The sequence below is a fragment of the Paecilomyces variotii genome, assembly GCF_004022145.1.
Source record: "Paecilomyces variotii strain CBS 101075 chromosome Unknown C8Q69scaffold_6, whole genome shotgun sequence".
NCBI lineage: Eukaryota > Fungi > Ascomycota > Eurotiomycetes > Eurotiales > Thermoascaceae > Paecilomyces > Paecilomyces variotii.
The window spans coordinates 56,258-75,787 of NW_021167145.1; the positions used below are offsets into that span (position 1 = coordinate 56,258).

Sequence of the window (19,530 nt, forward strand, 5' to 3'; positions counted from 1 at the left end):
CCTAATGCTGAAGTTTCGAAATGAGGAAGATGAATTCGGCAACCAGGACACCTCAGTTGATACGACCCAGACCATGTTGTAGCCAAGAGACGGATGTCTAAAATCTGGGAACCATAGTAAAACAACATGGATGGCATGCAAAAGACGCTAGGGTCGGAGATCATTTCTCATACAGCCTGGCATTGACCATCTGTATTCACCAATTTTTATTCCTCGGCGCACACCCTCGTTCCCAAAGAAGAAAAGCAAATGCGAAGTAATGCGCCAAGCGCCTGTGTCACCAAAAAGAACCAACCCGCCGGACACATGATCACCCACAGATTAACCTCATGAATTCCCGCTCCGAATAACGCCGGACAGTGACAAATGAAAATGAATCCACAGGAAAGACGGTAGAATATGTTTTGGATAATGTCCAGAAGTATGAAAAAGAGAAAAGGCGTCGAGCTAATGGCTTGCTAAAAAAGAGAAAAAGCAAATGGAATCACGGTAGCAGAAATATGCTCGGATTAGTGGCATGCAGCGCGGAGACCCGACTGCGTGCCTAGCAAGGCTGGACAGCATTGAAGCGCTGTGCTGAGCCTGCACAAGGCTATTACGAGGTCTCCGTGGCGGACGTGCAGTGCCTGATGTATTGGTCGGAACCGACATATGGACAACCAAGCGCAGAGCGCTGGCCATCGAGTATATCTGAAGTAGATAATGATCGGTGTATACAAGGCCAACCGTCCAGTTCCAGTGGATCGGGAGCCGGGTAACATCGGTCGCGGCCGCGATAATTAGATCATCATATACGTGGACCAGCCGATTCTGATCATACCGGTCATGGTCAATGCGTGAGGGGTATATGCATCCTGTCAAGGGCATGAAGAGGTGGTAGATGAGGTGATCAGAGGCGAAGTCGCGCGGACGCGAAGGAACAGCAGGAATGAGACGTGCTCTCATGGTTTTATCGATGGTCGCCGGTTCGATCTGGTCCCTGCTGCCCACCTTGCTGTCTTGCTCTGAGCCAGGCCATAGCAGCCTCCTCGCGAGAGACGGGCGTCTTCTGCTCGTCCGGTCGTCCGGACTGGGCGCGAGGGAGCATATTCGTAAACTCCGCAGCGAGGGCAGAGGCCATGTACGCGCGGAATTCCTTCTCCTCACGCTCGTCCTCCTTCATGAGTCGTCGTTGTTCCGACTTTGCCATGTTCTCCCGTCGCTTCTTCCTGATTTCGTGCATGACCCAGAGGACGACGGCCTCCGGGGCGCGCGTCCGATCTAGGCCATGTTTGGCGTGATTGCGAACATATCGTCGCGTAACATCGGTAGCACCGTCAATTGAGAAAGCGATGCAGTATGCCAGTTTCCGGCCCCAGCCTGGCTCAGTTAGTTAGATTCGTTCAGATCTCCGGACAAGAAATCGGATTAAAGTACCTTCTGTGTATAGCCGTGGCTGGTCCCAGGCTCCCTCACAAGCATCAACATGCACCCATCGCCTCTGGTGCTCCGAGTACACTTCGGTCCAGACGTAGTCCTCCGAGTTCCACACCCATCGAACGCGGGCTCCCACGGCTCTGCAGAGCATGCTGAAGCAGTTGGCCCATTCACCAACACGACCCCGTCGGGTCTGCAGCAGCTGCCACACGTCTGAATATCGGGGAAACCGTTCATAAGCACCGCAGCTCGGCTCCGAACATCTGTACAATTCCACCCTGCTAGCGCTTCGAGCGGTCTCGTCGGGAGTGGGCGGTGTCATGCCCTGGGCGATGGTGGGGCGCAGGCATCGAGGGCACGGAGGGTTGTTGACGAACTGAAAGAATGATCGTCGAAACCATCTACGAGTCGTTAGAATCCATCATCAGAAGGGATGGCTGGCTGCAGGCGAAAACGAACCTGAGGAGAGATTTGATCACACAATCCTGGTACCCCCACTCGGGCTTTCCTCCCACACTGGCAGCCTGAGCTTGCAAAATCTGGCTTTCCTCCTCCGCGTCCGAATACAGTCTGTCCAACGGGATGACCGACAACGCCTCGTCCAGCAGGCCGGGGTTCTCATATCGAGTCGGAGTTACCGACAACACATGGAGCAAACTCGCGAATTTCAAGGAGGCAGGATCCTGCGGCGGTGAGGGGAAAATTGGCAGGTTTCTGAGCGACGAGGGAGGGAGAGAGGGTTGTTCCGCGGGCGTGGACGAGGCGTGCTGGGCGGGAGAGGGAGGCGGTGGTGGTGACCGGGACGGGTGCGGCGGTCGCTGTCCGGGCGACAGGTGTGATGAGGGCACGGGCGACTGTGTCCGCGATCTGGCTCGAGATTGTTCCTGAAGACTGGTGAAGCGCTTCGTCCGCATCAACTGCTCGAATTGCTTGGTCAATTCGTTCGCATCGTAGGCATCGGTCGTCGGGGCCCGGTGGGCATGGTGATGGTGGTGATGACGGCGGTCCGCCATGGCAGGGGTAGCACCAGCAATTGCCTGACCTCTGTGACGGGCGTCCAGGTTGACGGAGAGTCCAGAGGTAGGATGGACGCGATGGAGGATCCGACTTGCGATGATGGAGTGTTGTCGAGGAAAAGACAGTCGGGAAGGGAAAAAAAAGGCGGGAGATGGGGATGAGTGACAGAGAGACGGTGGTTTGCGTTGAGGAGATGACGGTCGCAGCAAGCAGAGCAGAGCACAGCACAGCCCGGAGTCGTTGCCACGCTTGGCGCTAGGGAGATCGTCAGCGCGACAGGATGGACTCGACAGGACTACTAAGAACTTACGCGAGAGAGAGAGAGAGAGAGAGAGGGAACTAATACTCTAAAACGAGAGGAGGAGCAAGGAAAAAAAAAAAAGGGAAGAACAATAAGAGGGAGTAAGTAAGTAAGTAAGTAAGAGCTAGACAGAAGAGAGTCGATAGATCGACTAGAGTTGATATTATTATTGCTGTCTCTCTCTCTCTCTTTTTCTCTTTTGTTCTTCTTCTTCCCATTTTGCTTTCCCTCCACGCAAGCCCGGCCGAGCGTCGTCAGCCGCTCCGTCGCTATCGTCCTCCTGTCCACTGTTCCCCCAATCACAGCCCCGCGCCGCCCGCTGATGCCGCGTGTGTCCCGCCCAGAAACGGTCAAGATCTGTTCTGTTCCCAATATTTGACCTTTTTTCTTTACCATACATACATTGAGGGTATATCAATTATAATATTTATTATTATAATAAGAAAGAAAATAGTCGTCCTCTGGACCCTGGAGATCAGACTTAGTCTACAATTGCTAGTTAGTTAGTAATTACCATAATTAAGCTCTCTACCAGGGAAAGACGCAACAGCAGTTGGTAGTCTAGTAGTAGTCACTAGATAGATGCATCCCATGATTCCCATATTATTATTACTATTACTAGATACCTACTCTACGAACTGTATCTACCATACGAACTACTACCTGCAGGCTTGACCCGTCGGAAGATCCCTCTCTCCACTGGATGGCGCCATTCGCTGATGAAGCCAATCCCTCTCCACCTTTTTATCACCACCATCTCGGATTATTATTATGGCAGCCTGTCGATAGATGATGATTCTTTACTGAAAGAAGTATCCAGAGTATAACTTTAGTCTACTTGATTAATTATTACTCCTCCGGAATCACGACAGATTGTTCTTCATAAGATAGAGATCTGCCGTCGTGGGCTGTCGAGAGTCCCTCCTTTGGCCGCTGGATACGCAAGCTTTGACGACATGGATTGCTTGGTCGTGGTCTCTTGTCCATGGTTCTCCCCGACCGCCATGCAAAAATAATAAGTAATCATCCAGTTAGTCAGTTGACTAATAACTCGACTCGACTCGACTCGAATCCTCCCCGCGAAAAAAAATAAAAAAAATAAAATAAAATAAAATAAATGATTGACGCGGCTCTACTCAACGCTTTTGACTCTCGGGTTTCTCTGCGACCTAGTCTACCGGTACGGAGGGCGTCCACCTGTGCCAATGGGGAATGCAGTATTGTTACTCTGCTAAGTCTGCTTCGATCGTTGTTCTTGTTCCGTATATACGCGACAAGAGGAGCACGGTGGAGCCGCAACATCCAGTCTGTGCGCGTCCCCATTCGACACAGCCGGAGATCGCACGGGTCCACTCGCTTTCCCTTTCTGGCCGCCCAGCCAGCAAGATGGTCTCATTGGGCAGGGCTTGAAGAAGGGGATCCGCCCGTCTGGCCCCGTGAGCAGCAAAGGATTCATTTGGTGTTCAGGGGTGGAACCCCAGGATGATCAGGACGAGTTACTACTAGATAGGCGCTAGACTCGATCGATCGCATTGAACTTGCTTATGTTCTATCTTTCTGTTCTCTTTTCTTTTTGGATCATCTGTCTTGTTGCGTCGTCAACATCCCCCAAGTCGCCAATTCCTGTTTCGTGTCGCCCTCGACCGTGGGAATCCGGAGCCCAAGACGGCATGTCGCCAGTACCTGCATCCGGTCGTCTATCGCGGGCGGACGTGGCGGAGACGCGCAATCGAGGGCTTGGCGTGGAATCCGACTAGGCTAGCGCGGATTACGTGGCTGGGAAGGATGAGCCCTAGCCGGTCTTGGCACCTGGCAAGGCAGCCCTGGAGACCCGCTGCGAAGGCTGGCCCCGGCCATTTGCCTTGGCGCCTGGGGTTGCTGGCCTCAGGCCGCCAACTCGGCTGACGACAGCCCAGATCACCGCCGGATCTCAGGCAGGCTTGGGATAACAACCATGTCAATTTCCCCAAGGGTTCGTGCCTGGTGTTCGAAATAATCCTGGAAGTGGGTAATTATTATCTTGCGCTTAAACGCAGGGCAGAACAACAGGTTCTTCTACGGGGGATTATCTTAGACTCGTGGCCTGTGCGAGCATCTCTCGTATGGTATAGCTTCTTCATGATATCAGGCCATCATCATCATCATCATCATCATAAGCGGCGGATCATGGCTCAGGAGCTGCAAACGATCTGACCTACTGGTACAGTCTTGAACCAACCTCGATCACCATCGAAACTCTTTCTTCTCATCTGACTTGGACATTGGGGGCCGAGAGATATCATCATGTTTGTCCAAGCAATAATGAAAATAACTCGGTCCTCCCTTGGAAGTTGGACTAGCGACGGGAACGTTAGCCCGTTGGCTCCTTTCGGCCCGTGAAGACGCAATCCACGTGGCCACGGGAAGTTATCCCCGTGCGCTGACTCTACGCAAGCAGATGTATGAAACGCGGGGACGGTATCACTATTCATATGGTACTCTCGAGTGCAATCCAGAAGTAACTAGCCGCTTCTTTGGATTCTCTAGGAGATTTATCATGTTTCCGCACGAATCAGATCGGATGTGCATAGCTAACGTTAATTCTCGTCCTAGCACCAGTTCTCATTGCTCTGCTTGAACCCAGACTAGAGGTGACACCTCTAGTCTAGAAAACTAGCTCAAGAAGCTGGAACGTCGCAGCTTTACTTCAGGCTAGGGTCTTCTTCATTACGTATCGAAGATTCGAGATTAAGTCAACTAATTGCTAGATTCTAAGTTAACTGAGATATGGTTAAACAAAGCTTACCATGCGATAACGACGAAAGAGCTCATGTGGACGACGTAGATGCTTAATAACTAACGCTCTATAGAGTGATAACTAGTTGGTACTCGATTGATTCTGCTTTTGGTCAAAATAAATAAATAAAACATACATGTGTTTGACCCTTTAGATCCTTAATACGCTACACCCTTGTCAGTCTCGGATACAATCTATCTTCGTATAACATGTGTCGTCTCGTGCAGCACTATACTTCTATATCGGGTGACATCAGTTATCTCCTACTAACTACTCCTTACTTAGTAGAAACACCAAACATCTCCTCTAAGTTATACCATAATGTGGCCATACGTAATTTACACCAGATATCTTCACAACACCTTACTCTTCATTCTATCAACTAGTTAAAAAACAAACTCTTATCGCCATCCACACTAGATAGACTAACTAGTCACTAGTATAAATACCCCCGATAAACACTAACCGTGTCAGATGCCAAACAGACACTACTCTACGTTCGTATACGAATTCTAGATAAGGTAACTAAGTCGTCTAACTATAACTAGTTATAACGACCTCTTCATAAGCAGTTCCTCTATAGTAGTACATACATACTTACTGGACTAGAGTAAACTAACTAACTACAGTAGTTAACTATCTACAGTACCTAGGTAGTAGTTAATCACCTAAAACCAGAGTAACTAACTAACTAACTAACTAGCTAAGTAGCTAACTAGCTAGCTAGTTAATGTGAGTGCTCATACATAAGCTCGATCAGCGGGCCCCATTCGAAGCGGGGTGATGACGTTGACTGTTAACATATCTCTGCTCTTCTCGGGTAAAATAAATCATCAAGTAAAAGTGTCATTTTCTTCTTTTCCTTTCTTCTGGTCCTCTTCGCACGATAAGAGAAGGGAGGGAGGGGTAAACAGATGGTGGCAAATGAGTTATTTTTTACTAGTACTTGCTTGCGTTTTTCATCTCGTGGTCTACGTGGGATGACGAGTACGCTTGCGATATTATTATTATTGATATTTTTGGTGGGTACGTAGATGAGTCATACGCGGTGTTGTGATGTTGTGATGTTGTAGGGAGTTAGAAGGATTGATGGATAGATACATGGAGGACGTGGAGTCTACCTTACGACGCAGTCACGTAACTTAAGTAGTCCAGTTTACGTATCTACTTGCGGTAGATAGATACTTCCCTCGTTAACTTATTACTTCTCAGTCTCCATTAGTTATTAAGCGAGGGCAAAGAGAAAAAAAAAAAAAAAAAAAAAAAAAAAAAAAAAAAAAAAAAAAAAAAAAAAAACAGAACCGACACTGACTGACGAGTCCTTTAGAAGCGGTGAGTAATGATCGTCTTCTTTTTACTTCCTTGAGAATCGAGGAGACGTAATCCTAGGGATATTTCGATGAACTAGTTTCTTTTAAATAGCGGGACATAGATAGACGTGTTCTGATCCATCATGATTCATTGGAATTGTACCGTACTCTATCTATGATCTAATAGCTTTTCTTTCTGTGCTTTTGGGCTAGGACTTGTCTTTTCAAGGCAGCAAGCAGGTGTCATCGCCCGAAGAGGCGAGGGGGATGATATGCGTTTTCTATATACAATATGCATGCTTATATCTTTTAGTTCCCCATTCCGATTAGAGGAATTACGGTATACATGGGATTCGTCAAGATGTGTATTCGACAGACGTACTAGAATTTCGTGTTGTGAGGTTGATTTACATAGAGAGAGGTGTTTCTACGTGATGAAACTAACTAGGTAGGTTATTACCCGGTTTTGAGTACAGGTCTAGTCTATCATACTCTCTATCCTTGCGTTGGCGTCTTGGTTGATGTGTGGTAGACCGCAATGGGTAGCTTTTGGCTATGTCGTGCTCGAATATGTTCTTGCGTTAGTGTTATTCATTGTCGCTGAAGTCTCGAGGGTAGGACGTCGTCTTCCGGTATGTACGGCTTTCGATTCAACTTCTCGTCGTTCATACATACTTCCCTGGTTACTGTACTCGGGACGGTTCTGCTGATACTGCAGTTACGCATGAACTGGAAAATAATTATATCCTATTTATAACAAAGCTTGTATATATATCATGAAACAAGCGCTTTTCTCTTCCCCTTTTCACTGATAATTCCATCTCTTCCAAGGCATGCAAATCTAAGACAGAATTTTAGAAAGAAACGCATTCAGGCATCACGGCATTAATCCCATCATCACAGAGGCCAATGCTCCTAATGCTTTAATCTTTTCCCATATCGACAACGCTAATAGACATCTTCCGGATTCACCAGGAACTGCTCTCCGTTCTCGCGAATATGCTGCAAGTTCTTATCCCGACTGCACGGTTTCCTCATATCAAACGCATCCTCGCCTTCTGAAAGACCCGTCGGGTCGTCGCTGTAGTAATTCACCACTCGTCGGAATACCGAGTATCTGTTTTGCAGACCCGTAGTTTTTAGCTCCTGTGATTATTTTCTTATGGTGGTTAGGTGCTAGATTGATAGCGTACCCCATTCCCTTGTACATTCCTACTGCGACCTTGTTGCCCGCGCGCACGTACAGATCCACGAACCACGCATCGTTGATATCGGAGGACCGCTCCAGGCTCTCGGTCAGACGGCGCGCATGGCCTAGTCGTCGCGATGCTGGCGCAACTGTCAACACGGTAATGTGTCCGTGCCAGGGAGTGTAGTGTTCCGAATGTCGCATCGAGGGGGGCTGCTCCTCGAGCTTGCCCATTACTAGTGAGAATCTACTCGTTAGCATATGCGATTGTTTACCAGTGAGAAAGCGGAATATCTAGTAAAGCTTTCTTCCGATGTATACTATCAAATCGGCTCAATGGGCAGACGCACTGTAACCAACAATACTGCCATCGTGATCCTCAACCACGTTGAATAGCGACGGCCATCGCATCAGATAGTTCAGGTAGAATCCCAGGTCATAGTTCTCCGTCAGAGGATCGAGATTGGTCAGATTGAGCGAGAACAGGTCCGTTGGCGTCATGCGCCGTACGCTGCTCATGGTGGATATGCTTGGTGTGGCTGAGAAATTGGCGGGGAGAGATAAATGATTCTTTGCCTGATCGCCGGAAGCGGAAGCGGGCAAGGAGGGGAACGAACCAGACGCGAACGATGGAAGAATGCCTTTGTCTAGTTGATCTAAATAAAACAAACAAAAAAACGAGGAAACGCAATGCTGGCGCAAATGGACGGAGACAACCGACTGCTTCTTGGATCTATTTATTCTTTGTCCGTCAAGAGTTCGGCAGATGTCATGTTTCGCGCTGTGTGGGGTTTCCGAAGTCTCGAGCGTTAAGACGTTTCGGTCACGGGAAAGGGGAAAAAGGCACGATGTTGACAGGAGAACAGTCTAGCTGTTGACATTCTCCGCGAGGGCTGTATCTTATCTTGTCCATCCCCTGCAGACAATCTGGTCTCAGTGCCAGTGTCCATCTGTCTGCGTGCGGGCAAAAGCGCTGCCAGCAGTCCATATTAATTGACGTTTCTAACCCCCTACTCTTCACAGAGGACGCCAACACCGCGGACTAAGGAGTAGTGACGTGCCAGCAGACCGGCAGATCCAAAGTCATCCGCACGACCCTTTTTCTTTTTTTCTTCCCTTTTAGCTTTTAGAACATATAACCTGTCTGCATTCACTGGTGTGAGCTGCACAGCTACAAAGCCGCTTTTCCAGTTCAGTGCATCGCAACGTCGATGGTCTTGTCATCTCCGATGGCGGCCACACACCGAAGACATCCGTCGAGTCTCGACCTCTCAGCATCGTCCCCAAACGCATATGCCACAAATGGCTATGGACAGAGCCCTCCGCTGTCCCCGAGGACCCCGAGGTCATCTGCTCCTCCATCGCCAGTCACTCCCAGACAGCAAGGCTCGCAGACGATGAACGGATCCCACAGGATGTCCGGCGATTTCACGGCCGCGGAGGCGGGAGGCGGTTTGGGGAGTCTTGCCGATGAACTTGCAGATGCATGGGAAGAAGAAGATGGAGGTTATGAGGATACATCGGGCTTGGAGAACGGACAGATCGATTCTCATAATGCGGATTACAGTGACAGGGAGGAAGGCTACGTCGATTCGGGTGCGGGCACACCGGGAGACCGTCTCTCTCCGGACGACATGCTGCAACCGAGCAGGGGGAAACCCAAGAATAACCACAGTCGGCACAAACGACATGAATCACAATACGATGGGTCTGACTACGGTAACGACTCGGATTTGGAAGAGACACCGGAGATATCACCAAGTCTGGAGGCGCGGATGGCTGGCATTGAGAGTCTGGCTCGAAGGGGAACGGAGGATAATGGCAGTGAAAACGACAGGGTCATAAAACGCGCAATAGAGAGTCTCCGGGATCTGGGTGGTCAGAGTGGGATTGAAAACGGCGCATCAAGGTTAGTACATCCAGAATGATTGTGTTGGAAGCCTCATTTTGCCCACGTACTCCACCTGTTCATGCTGCCGCTTGGTCCATCTGAGTTGTGACGACTAACGCTTCGCGCAGACTGATAACCGCTCATACTTCGATCACCTCGCACCTAACGCACCAAACTCGAACGCTGCAGACACTCACCCATCCTCTCCTTTTCTCGCCTTTCCCGATCCTCTCAGAGGAGGATATCGATTCTCTCGTCCCTCTGATTGATGAAGAGCTGCTACCCAATCTCCCTTACCCTTTTCCACAAGCCCAGTCTCGCTCGCGACCTACGACGCCGGCGCAGTCTGCCTCCCTCAACCCGTTGGTCTCGCTGCAGACGCTTCTGTCCCAGACCTCTGAGCTTGTCTATAGCCTTCGGAGTCTAAGTGATACTCTACACGAGTCACGACAGGTAACATCGACGGCCTCGCGAAGGCTGCGGTCTGCCAAGGAGCTCGTTGCCGAGTTAAGACGTGAGGAGGAAGAACGGGAAGAAGGCACGCGCTGGATCGAAAAGGGCCAATGGGACCGCCGACTACGAGAGAGAGAAGCAGGCAAGGTCTGCGGGGATGTTGTCAGCGGCTTTGAAGCAGTCTGCGGAGAATGGCGGAAGAAACTCTTTGGTGCAGCAGCCCCCGACGCAGTCGCTGCATAACTACTACACTTTTTCACCATCCTCATGCAGAAGCAGAGCTTGTCTGCCGTCCTTCTATAATTCCTCCCTATTTGAATGACGCGTACGAGCTATATAGACTACCCTGTGGCTTTGGACCCTTTCTTTCAAATCTAATGCCCGGAGTTGGAGAGGCGATCATGAATTTTTTCCTTAAAGGACCGAGCTTGTTTCTTCTGCATCCCATATTCCGGCCTTCTTCTGCTTTCTCTTTCTTTTTTTTCCCACTTCTCCGCAATGATCCCCCCGTTTCTTCAGACTAGAAGGCAGTAGAATAGTTTTCTTCTTCATACATACATACATACATAACTTCTCGTCTTGACTCAGATTCCCTACCCTTATCCCGCTCCTACATTGTTTCATGTGAGTTTATCCCCGGCCAAACCATGCGTGTACTGTACATAGAACGATATCCAGCTAGCCGTCCCAGACAGAAAAAGATACCAAGATTCTCCTACGTCAAGAATGCAGTTCATAATCCCGAGTAAAAAACTACTCCCCTAGTCTATCTACTCCTATGTTTATTTTTATTTCTTTCTGGAAACGCGACTAGCCTCTCTCTCTCTCTCTCTCTCTCCCGAAGTGTCCCTTTCTGAAACGCTGGACCCGAACTACTGTACCGCGCCAGGAAGTGGTCAATCCACCCTTCTAAGCAGACGCACAGATATGAATTAGTTAACTAGTTAGTTAGTCGGTATTACGAACTGCATAAAATCCAACATCCTGCTCCCTGCAGACGATATTAGACATCGGATATTGGGGCCTAGATAGTCGATCCAAACATCCGCAGTAACTAATTAACTAGTTACTTTCCTAGGAATCCTATGGAAGCCGTATGTACAGGCGTTGGGGTTTGTTGATCGCTCGCTTCTACTTTGATATTACTCACGAAGCGAGTTCGCGGGTCATTAAGAATAGAAAAACTACCGGTGCATGTAAGTAAAACTAACGTTTATATCTACCCCCAATGAAAGACACCATACTTAGGATTACACAAATGCGGACCAAATTTCCCTGTAGACAACCATGACTTGAATGAAAATAGAAGATGATAGATGCTCATTACGCTCATAACTAATCGTAGCCGTACGTGAAAGACGAGCAACTACCTTAGACCATTCTTCCCTTCCGCATTTTTTTTCGGCTCATGGAAGAATAAGAAAAACTTTTTTTTCTTCCCCAGAGCGTACAGGGGACAGGTGATCGTAGAAATCATGAGATCGAGCGGATGCCAAAGGACATGTCCAATGGTTCAGTAGGGGAGGATGTTGACAGGGAGAAAAAAGGAAAAGAAACATGACAGATCCTGGACGGCAAAATGACAACTGGGGAAAATGACCGAACCCCTTTCTAGAGAACAGCCCTGTCGAACGACAATAGGTTTCTCCTAGGGGAGATTGTGAGATCAGAAGCGACAGGGTGGAATGACATGCACTCATGTGCGAATTCTGCAGCTAACACGAGGAATTGAAGAATGAAGTAAGGGACTAGGTTGAAGAACGGAAGAGCACATCGGTCACCAGCGACCAATTTAGCTCTGCTGTTGCTTCCACCGCGGCACCCACTTCCCGCCGGCGGGCTTCGCATCACCAGAGGCAGCTGGGGGAGTCTGCGTCCTGGAGGGGGGCTGCGAAGCGCTCGATTCGCGCATATGGCGAGGGACGTACCGCTCAGGAGCGCCGCCATTAGCAGGAGATGCATCACGGGGAGTGACGCTAGTAGCGGCACCACGCTGGTGTGGAGGAACATAGCCACCAGTTCTGCGGAGAGGGGGAACATCTTCCTTGGGAGCCTCAGGGGCGCCACCAGCAGCCTCCTTGGCAGCCTGGCGCTCTCTCCAGCTGGGTCCTCCAGCAGCAGCAGTGCGAGGAGCCAAGTTAAGACGAGGAGCAGTACGCTCGGCGGTTTCAGCCCGGACAGGTGGCTCAGCAACGGCAGCGGGAGCGGGAGCAGTCTTGCGCATAGCACGGCGGCGCTCTGCCTCCTCCTCGCGCTCTCTCTGCTTGGCGGCAATCTCGTCGAGTTTCCTGGAGGTTAGGTTAGCAACATCTTCATAGTATGGAGGCATATATATAGGACTATACCTTCTCTCCTCCTCACGCTGCGCCTTGAGCTCGGCCAGCTTACGTCTCTGTTCCTCTTCTTTGGCAAGTCTCTCCTCCTCCTCACGTTTGATACGCTCTTCTTCCTCCCGACGGCGTCTCTCCTCCTCCTCACGCTCCATTCTCTCGCGGCGTCTGCGCTCCTGGACTTCCTTGACACGCTGCTTCTTCTTCTGCTCGAATTCGCGCTCAGCGGCCTTGCGACGCTTCTCGAACTCCTCGTGACGCTTCTCGTTCAGCTCCTTGCGGTAGCTGTTGAAGACGGGCACCAGGCGGCTCAGGCGGTGCTTAAGAGCAACGTCTTCCTTGTGCTTCTGCTCGGCCTCCTTCAGCGTCTGCTCCTTGATCTTCTCGTAGATCTCCAAGTCTCGCTGCTTCTGTTGCTCGTAGTCCTCGGGAATGTGCTTGAGCTCCTCACGACGGAAAGCTCTCTCCAGGTGATCAATGCGCTTGGCAGTGATGCGGATACGATCATTGAGCTCATTCTTCTCCTTCTCAAGCTGCTGCAGCTTCAGTGCGCGGAGGCGGTTTGTGTCGAGATCCTCGAGATCGATCTCGCTGACATCGATGCCCTTGACACCGCTCTTCAACTCCTCCAGCTGCTTCTTGAGCTCCTGCTGGCGGATACGGTCCTGTTCATCCTTGATTCTCTTCTTCTCACGCTCACGCTGCTCATCAAGCAGTCTCTGCTTCTCAGCCTCCTGGAGCTGCTGAGTTCGGATACGCTTGCGGGTCTCCTCTTCCCTCTGCTTCCGCTGGAGGGCGTCGGTAGCAGCCTCCTTCCTCTTCTCGATGATGACACGACGAGCCAGGGCCTCCTCGTGCTCCTTGGCTGCGCCAGCCTGAGCGCGAGCGAGGGCCAGCTGCTTGGCCTGGACACGGGCCTCGTTGTAGGATGGGTCGACGTACATGCAAGTAATGTGGAGAGTCTTGGCCAACCGCGAAAGCTGGGCACGGGCAATCTCGGAGGGGGTCTTCTGTAGGCGCTGAACGGTGCCCACATCGCTCTCAGCGGAACCAGCAGCGCTGCCGGAGTGGATAGCCTTGGCGGAAGAGAAGATATCAGAGTCGAAGGTGAGCACACCCGAGACATGGTTAACACGAATGGCGAGGTCACCCTTCTTGCAGCCGTTCATGATGAACTTCTCGATCATCGAGCGAGTGATCTGGAAGGGCTCGGGGAACTGGGCGAGCTCGTAGACGAACTTGAGCTCGACGGTTTCGTAGACCTGCGACAGCTGCTGGAACAGGCGGGTGAGGATAACCTGCTGCAGAGGCACGACATACTTCTCCATCTCGGGGTCCGCACCAATCTGCTGAAGAATGGGGGTGATCTTCTTGCAGATGGAAAGAGGGTGGAAGTCGACCTCCAGGATGTTGTAGAGGTCACGGATCTCAGGGCGGACGCGCTTCAGGAGACCCTTGTTCAGAGCATCCTTGAACAGAGCAGCTCTGGTGGGGTGCTGGGCCATACCCAGGAGGTTGGTGAGACGAGCATTCTTGTTCTTGCGCACCTCATCAACGTCGACCAGGGCACCACGAGAGCGGGAGGTGCTGATAACGGGGATAGCCAGAGCGGACAGCAGAACGAACGAGGCGGTCTTGGTCATATCGGCCTCCGTCACCGAAGGGTTGTCCTTCTTGGAGCCCTGACCAGCGGCCAGAGTAGCGGCCGACTGGCGGAGAAGGTTGTAGTAACGGCTCCAGGCAGCGGCATGGAAGAGGTAGTTCTCGCTGACGAGGAAGATGCGGGTCAGCTTCTCGTAGTAGTTAGCCATCATGACGTTCTTGGCCGGACGCTTGCTCAGGCTGAGCAAGGTGTGGATATCCTCCACACTGCGGAAAGCCTCCTGCCATAGCTCCAACTCGACAGCAACGTTCAGCTGCTGGAATCTCGTGTCCAAGTGGCGCTGCAGGGTGTCCGGGTCGCTGAGGTTGATGGAGTGCATCTGGGCCGAGTACTTGGCGGCATTCTGGACGTGGTTGCGGAGAAGCTCGCACAGTCTGCGGAACTCGGTCTTGCGGGTGTACTTCAAGCAGAATTGGAACGCCTGCAGAGCGGTGGTCTGGTACATGACCTCGAGGCGCGCATTGTTCTTGAGGATCTCGAGCACCGTCCGGTAGGTCTCCCACAGGAACTTGAGCCACGGAGTGACGACCGCACGATCAGTACGATCCCGGGACTGCTCACCAGAGACAGTGGCAAGGAGGATAGTCTCGGGGGTCTCGATGGCCTCGAGGTCCTCAACGTTGGTCGAAGGAGCCGCGGACTCCAGCGAGGACTGGATCTCGTCGGCCTTGGCCTGGGCCTCCGTAACCTTCTGCTCCGCGAGCTCGATGAACTTCTTGAGAACCGTCTATCCAACATGATATCGTCAGCATCCATCCACCGCATCTAACGCTGCCAGGAAAAAATTATCTGCCTACCTCGATCGTTCCGACATTAGTGTTCTGGGCGATGTTCTTGTACTGGTACAAGCCATCCTTGGCCGCCTTTCCCTTGCGCAAATCGACACACAATTCGACAAAGAGGATCATCACCGGCTCGAGCGAAGCGATGGGGGTGCTCCGGGTGCGCTTGGAGGTGACATGCTCGTGGAGGACGGTCAAGGCGGCGGGCGCCTGACCGACGGCAATGAGTTCCTGAGCCCTCTATTCCCACACAACATCGTCAGTATCTCAGCCTTGAAGGTGGAAGATGGGGGGCAGCCACGACGACGAGGACCTACCTTGAGGACATTTTCAGGCTTGATATGGGGTGGAGGCGGCATGGTGGGCAAGCTGCCCCTTGGGTCGGCGGATCACAGAAAAGAACGGCCTGGCGACTGGGCGATCTCGACTCGACGCAAGACGAGACGGACGAGAAAAGAGCGGGCAGCTGGACTCGATGCGATGAGTTCAGATGACGCTGCCGCGCGAAGGTCGACGATAGACCAGGCTTAATTTGAGGGGGGAGATCGGGACGACTGGAGTTTGCGTCGTTGTGCGAGAATCACGAAAAACCGAAAGGGCGCCAGCGGAGCCCACTTGAGCGCATAAGCGACCGGGGTTGCGGTCACGTGAGGACAGCCGCAGAGACTCTCTCTCTCTCTCTCTCTCACCGCGACTCGGGCTGGGTGGCTTTATCTTGACAGCTGGAGAGCAGAGATCGTCGCCTGGCGTCCTGCATGCCTGGGGCGTTAATGCAATTTTAATGTGATTAGGGTTTGGCGATAATGCTCGAGGATATCGAGGATGGCTGCATGTTCGTGTGCGAAGTAGATACTGTAGATAACTACTGTAGTCTACATTGTTATGGTGTACCTAACTAGTGACTACAGTAAATGTTCTTCCTTCCTTCATATCCAGCAGCAGTCCCTATTTTGTGGGGTTTCCAATTTATTCTATGCAAAGCGCGTCTATAAAATCCGGAGACTAGAATCAATGCATCCAGTATCCAAACTAGGATGGACTGAAAGAATACATGTTTTCCTGTCGGGCGGAGATATATTCTTCCGCGATACTCGTTTCTGTCACGGGGAATAAATCATGTGAGTGCACACTCGCGCAGTCACATGATTCAGATTCATATTACATAATCCAGATATAATCACGTGATATCATGGCACTTGCACGTCCTCACGTGACAATGACAGCCAACGCTCCTCGTCCTTTGGACGCCAACCCGGATCTGCACACGCAATCCGACTGGCTGCGAGTGCGCGTCTGCTCCAGTTGGCGCTGTCGCCGGTCGTTCCCGGACTGCGCAGGCCAGCGTTCGGGTCCAGCCGCTCGGGGCCCTGGCGGCCTCGCTAGTCCACTAGCGAGGATTCTCCTGCGAACCAGGGGCAGAACCCCGTGCGAAGCTGTGAGAGCAATAATAATAATCAATAATAATAAAATAATAATAAATTAAAATACTCTGTAATATGGTATGAGCATCATTAAACTCTCACTTCCTCTGTTTCCCACCTGCGCTGCCCGTTGACTGCTCCTAGTAGATCTAAGTCAAACCAGGAATCGTCGTTTGCCCCCTTTAGCTGTGAGTCTCCTCCTCCCTGACCCGGGAACTGGCCCGACGCCCGGTCCATCGTCTTTTCCCCCCCCAAAAGCCCTTCTCGGGAGCCTTTCTCACCTGGGACCAACCGTCGCTCCTTTCACCCTCCCATCCTCCTCTTGCTGCCTCTCCGTGCTTCTTTCTGCCTCGTCCCCCTCCTCGCTCTCTCTCTCGCTCCCCCCCCTCCAGCGTCGTCGGTCTCTCCATCATTCCCTTCATCGTCTCTACGTCCTGTGGCCGTTTACTTTCCGCTCCTTCGAGTTTCTGACCCCCGTTGCAGGGCGACCAGCACTTCCAAGAGATCCGGCGCGTCGTCTGGTTGGCAGAGCCTCTCTCGCCCTGACGACCAGATTTCCCTCCAATTGACGATTCCGACGACGACAAGAGTGAGAACATCAACATGCCGGCCGCATATGAAATTCGCTCGGGGGGCGATGCCCGCAACAAGAAGCAGAGTATGGCCGATCTGAAGTATCGCCGTCTCATGGAGCTCAACAGCCGCCTGAAGGAGGATCTGGATCGGCCTCGTGTCAAGGTGTCTGAAGCAGCGCTCTCGTAAGTCGATCCTGTATCCCGTCTCAATCAACTGTGGCTCTCCCACTGTGATGGGAGTCGCCAATTGAGGCTCAATTGGCCCTTGGCCATTGCCTAACGGGGTGTCTCCTTTTACTGACGAGTTCATCTGGCAGACTGATCAACTACTGCAACAACACGAGAGATTTCATGGTGCCATCCGTCTGGGGTCAGGTATGTGGAGAAGCTCACCACGCTCCCAAGGGGAGACATTCTATAGAGGACAAGTCGCTGATTTGCTCGTTCAGGTGGACAAGCGAGAGGACCCGTATGCTCCTCAACAGTCAGGTGGCTGCTGCACCGTCATGTAATGGCTTCATGACTTTCGACGTCTTAATTTGCTCGATCGGATCGACTCGATCTCCTACATTCACCTCCTTTTCTTTTCGCATATTTTCCGATATTCCCCCGACTGCGATGACGTCCTTACCCCACTTTCTTCGGCCTACTCGCATCCGTTTTACTCATCACGACCACCTCCCCCTCTACCGACCACGCCTGGATCGGACTCTACGCCCAGTTGCTACGATGATAAGGGTCTGGTGCGGGGATAATTCGCTAATCACCACCAATGGAGGGCGCTGGACTGCTCCTAGGCCACCAAAAGGGCCGACTGATAATCGCCTATATCGTCTCGCCCAGATCAGATCGGCCGTCGAGACTTCACTTTTAACTCATAATTCTTTTTGCCCGATGCGCCAGAGGATGTCTGCCATCTTTTCTTCAGTTTCACCTTTACCTCACTTTTCTACCCCGGGTTCGCGACGTTCATCGGTCAATTTGTTCAAAAACTTTTTGCTTTCCTTTGTCTCAGCGGTGTCGTCTGTTTTATCTGGATTGTTTAAAAATCACACAGCGGTCTGCAGGGAGGTCTGGCATTGGCTCCATGCCTCCCGGGTCCAGCAGTATCCTCTTGTTCTACTGTGTAAAATAGATTCATCATGGAGGAGGCCGCGCTACCATGACCAAATACTAGTTACTGTTGTAATACCCGAAAAATCAAGAAGGATTTTGAGGTTTTTTTCATCACGCCATCTCATCGCATTTCCAGTCGTGACTCGAACTGGGCCCAGCACGTTGTCCAGTATCCCTCCAGTTCAGGAATCCAGAGGGCCTCAAATGAGGCGTCCAGCTGACGTGGTGATACCACAACGATCCCATCCCATCCACCATGCACTCTTTCTGAGATCAGTTAGCCTCCGGCGACTCCGACATGCGTGCGCGGATCGACGCACTGGACAATGCTCACCTGCATTGCAGCTGGATCCCGAGTTTCGGTAATTTCTCTGCAAATCGGAATAAGCTCTATCTACAACGTCTACTCTGCAGTCTGTTGCCTATCTTATCTTGTACATATATGCTATGATCAATGCCCGCCATTTATTCATCGTCCGTAGCAATATCCAGCACTAGTTATAAAGCAAGTAAAGTGCGTTGTGCTCTGCTGTGCTGTTATCTACGTAAGTTATCCCACTACAACTAATTCCCCCTTGCTTCCTATCCGAAGTAAGTCTTGACTTTGCAATAATAATATGTACGTAGCAGTTGTACAATACTTTAAGTTTCAAGTCCAACTGTGTGCATGGATGACGGCCTCCACTTCCATTCCAAGGGAGGAAGAGAACTATCAAGCGTAACGGCCATGTGAATGAGAATAGACAAAAAGGGGGGGGGAAGATTCCTTCCTTTTGCTATGTAGTATGTATCATAGTTCTTTTTTTTTTTTTGCCGTTGCAGATAAAGTATATATGTATGCGGTTCTTCAAGCTAATCTAAGCTTTTCTAACGGCCGAGATAAAGAAATGTATCATCTCTCAGGTTTTTCTTTTTATCTATAGTATAGTATAGCTCGGCTAAAAACGAACGGGAGAACGAGCGGGGAGGGGACAATAACGACGTTAGAAAAGTCGGAGAGTTTTGCGCGCGCGCGTGTGTGTGTGTGTGTGTGTGTGGGAAGATTAGGTATTCTATCCCTTGCGTCATTGGGGGCAAGTGCGTGCTGGGTGTGTTTCGAATCTACCATAAAGTTATGGGTGCGGTGCGAAAAGGAGAAAGGAAAGGAAAGGAAAGGGGGTGGGTTTTGTGGGTGTTAGGTATGATTTATTATTAATTAATTATTTAATAGTTAGCATTATTTGGTTTGGATATTCTGGTATAGTATAGTAGTATCATGAGGGATTGCTGGATTTATCTTAGAGGTAGTTG

General features: G+C 51.0%; 5 protein-coding genes across 5 annotated transcripts; 2 read left to right on the forward strand and 3 right to left on the reverse strand.

The window, feature by feature from the left end:
• Positions 1 to 855: 855 nt before the first annotated feature.
• Positions 856 to 2,580, reverse strand: C8Q69DRAFT_271699 (putative peptidase). The gene is made up of 3 exons (XM_028626797.1): positions 1,876 to 2,580; positions 1,417 to 1,817; positions 856 to 1,359 (listed from the first exon to the last, which is right to left on the reverse strand). Exons 1-3 carry the CDS (start codon positions 2,427 to 2,429, stop codon positions 950 to 952), a joined length of 1,365 nt encoding a protein of 454 aa, XP_028484481.1. The 5' UTR covers positions 2,430 to 2,580; the 3' UTR covers positions 856 to 949.
• A 4,961-nt stretch (positions 2,581 to 7,541) lies between these two features.
• On the reverse strand, positions 7,542 to 8,680 carry C8Q69DRAFT_271743 (N-acetyltransferase 5). Its single transcript, XM_028626798.1, has 3 exons — positions 8,360 to 8,680; positions 8,014 to 8,245; positions 7,542 to 7,937 (listed from the first exon to the last, which is right to left on the reverse strand). Exons 1-3 carry the CDS (start codon positions 8,526 to 8,528, stop codon positions 7,769 to 7,771), a joined length of 570 nt encoding a protein of 189 aa, XP_028484482.1. The 5' UTR covers positions 8,529 to 8,680; the 3' UTR covers positions 7,542 to 7,768.
• Positions 8,681 to 9,054: 374 nt separating this feature from the next.
• Positions 9,055 to 10,682, forward strand: C8Q69DRAFT_271747 (hypothetical protein). The gene is made up of 2 exons (XM_028626799.1): positions 9,055 to 9,918; positions 10,029 to 10,682. Exons 1-2 carry the CDS (start codon positions 9,221 to 9,223, stop codon positions 10,594 to 10,596), a joined length of 1,266 nt encoding a protein of 421 aa, XP_028484483.1. The 5' UTR covers positions 9,055 to 9,220; the 3' UTR covers positions 10,597 to 10,682.
• A 1,463-nt stretch (positions 10,683 to 12,145) lies between these two features.
• C8Q69DRAFT_486774 (eukaryotic translation initiation factor 3 subunit A) lies at positions 12,146 to 15,487 on the reverse strand (the record flags this gene model as incomplete). The annotated part of the gene is made up of 4 exons (XM_028631935.1): positions 12,146 to 12,641; positions 12,699 to 15,073; positions 15,144 to 15,368; positions 15,446 to 15,487. 4 exons carry the CDS (start codon positions 15,485 to 15,487, stop codon positions 12,146 to 12,148), a joined length of 3,138 nt encoding a protein of 1,045 aa, XP_028484484.1.
• Positions 15,488 to 17,152: 1,665 nt separating this feature from the next.
• Positions 17,153 to 17,636, forward strand: C8Q69DRAFT_507228 (G-protein complex gamma subunit GpgA; the record flags this gene model as incomplete). The annotated part of the gene is made up of 3 exons (XM_028632866.1): positions 17,153 to 17,307; positions 17,442 to 17,499; positions 17,574 to 17,636. The coding sequence occupies 3 exons, from the start codon at positions 17,153 to 17,155 to the stop codon at positions 17,634 to 17,636; spliced, it is 276 nt and encodes a 91-aa protein (XP_028484485.1).
• Positions 17,637 to 19,530: the final 1,894 nt, after the last annotated feature.

Coding starts and splice junctions, on each gene's coding strand:
- C8Q69DRAFT_271747 (XM_028626799.1), top strand. CDS start 9,221: ATGGTCTTGTCATCTCCGATGGCGGCCACACACCGAAGACATCCGTCG. Junction 9,919..10,028: donor ATTGAAAACGGCGCATCAAG/GTTAGTACATCC, acceptor CGCTTCGCGCAG/ACTGATAACCGCTCATACTT.
- C8Q69DRAFT_271699 (XM_028626797.1), bottom strand. CDS start 2,429: ATGGCGGACCGCCGTCATCACCACCATCACCATGCCCACCGGGCCCCG. Junction 1,818..1,875: donor GTGATCAAATCTCTCCTCAG/GTTCGTTTTCGC, acceptor AACGACTCGTAG/ATGGTTTCGACGATCATTCT. Junction 1,360..1,416: donor GCCACGGCTATACACAGAAG/GTACTTTAATCC, acceptor TAACTGAGCCAG/GCTGGGGCCGGAAACTGGCA.
- C8Q69DRAFT_271743 (XM_028626798.1), bottom strand. CDS start 8,528: ATGAGCAGCGTACGGCGCATGACGCCAACGGACCTGTTCTCGCTCAAT. Junction 8,246..8,359: donor TGGCAGTATTGTTGGTTACA/GTGCGTCTGCCC, acceptor GATTCTCACTAG/TAATGGGCAAGCTCGAGGAG. Junction 7,938..8,013: donor GGAATGTACAAGGGAATGGG/GTACGCTATCAA, acceptor TCTGCAAAACAG/ATACTCGGTATTCCGACGAG.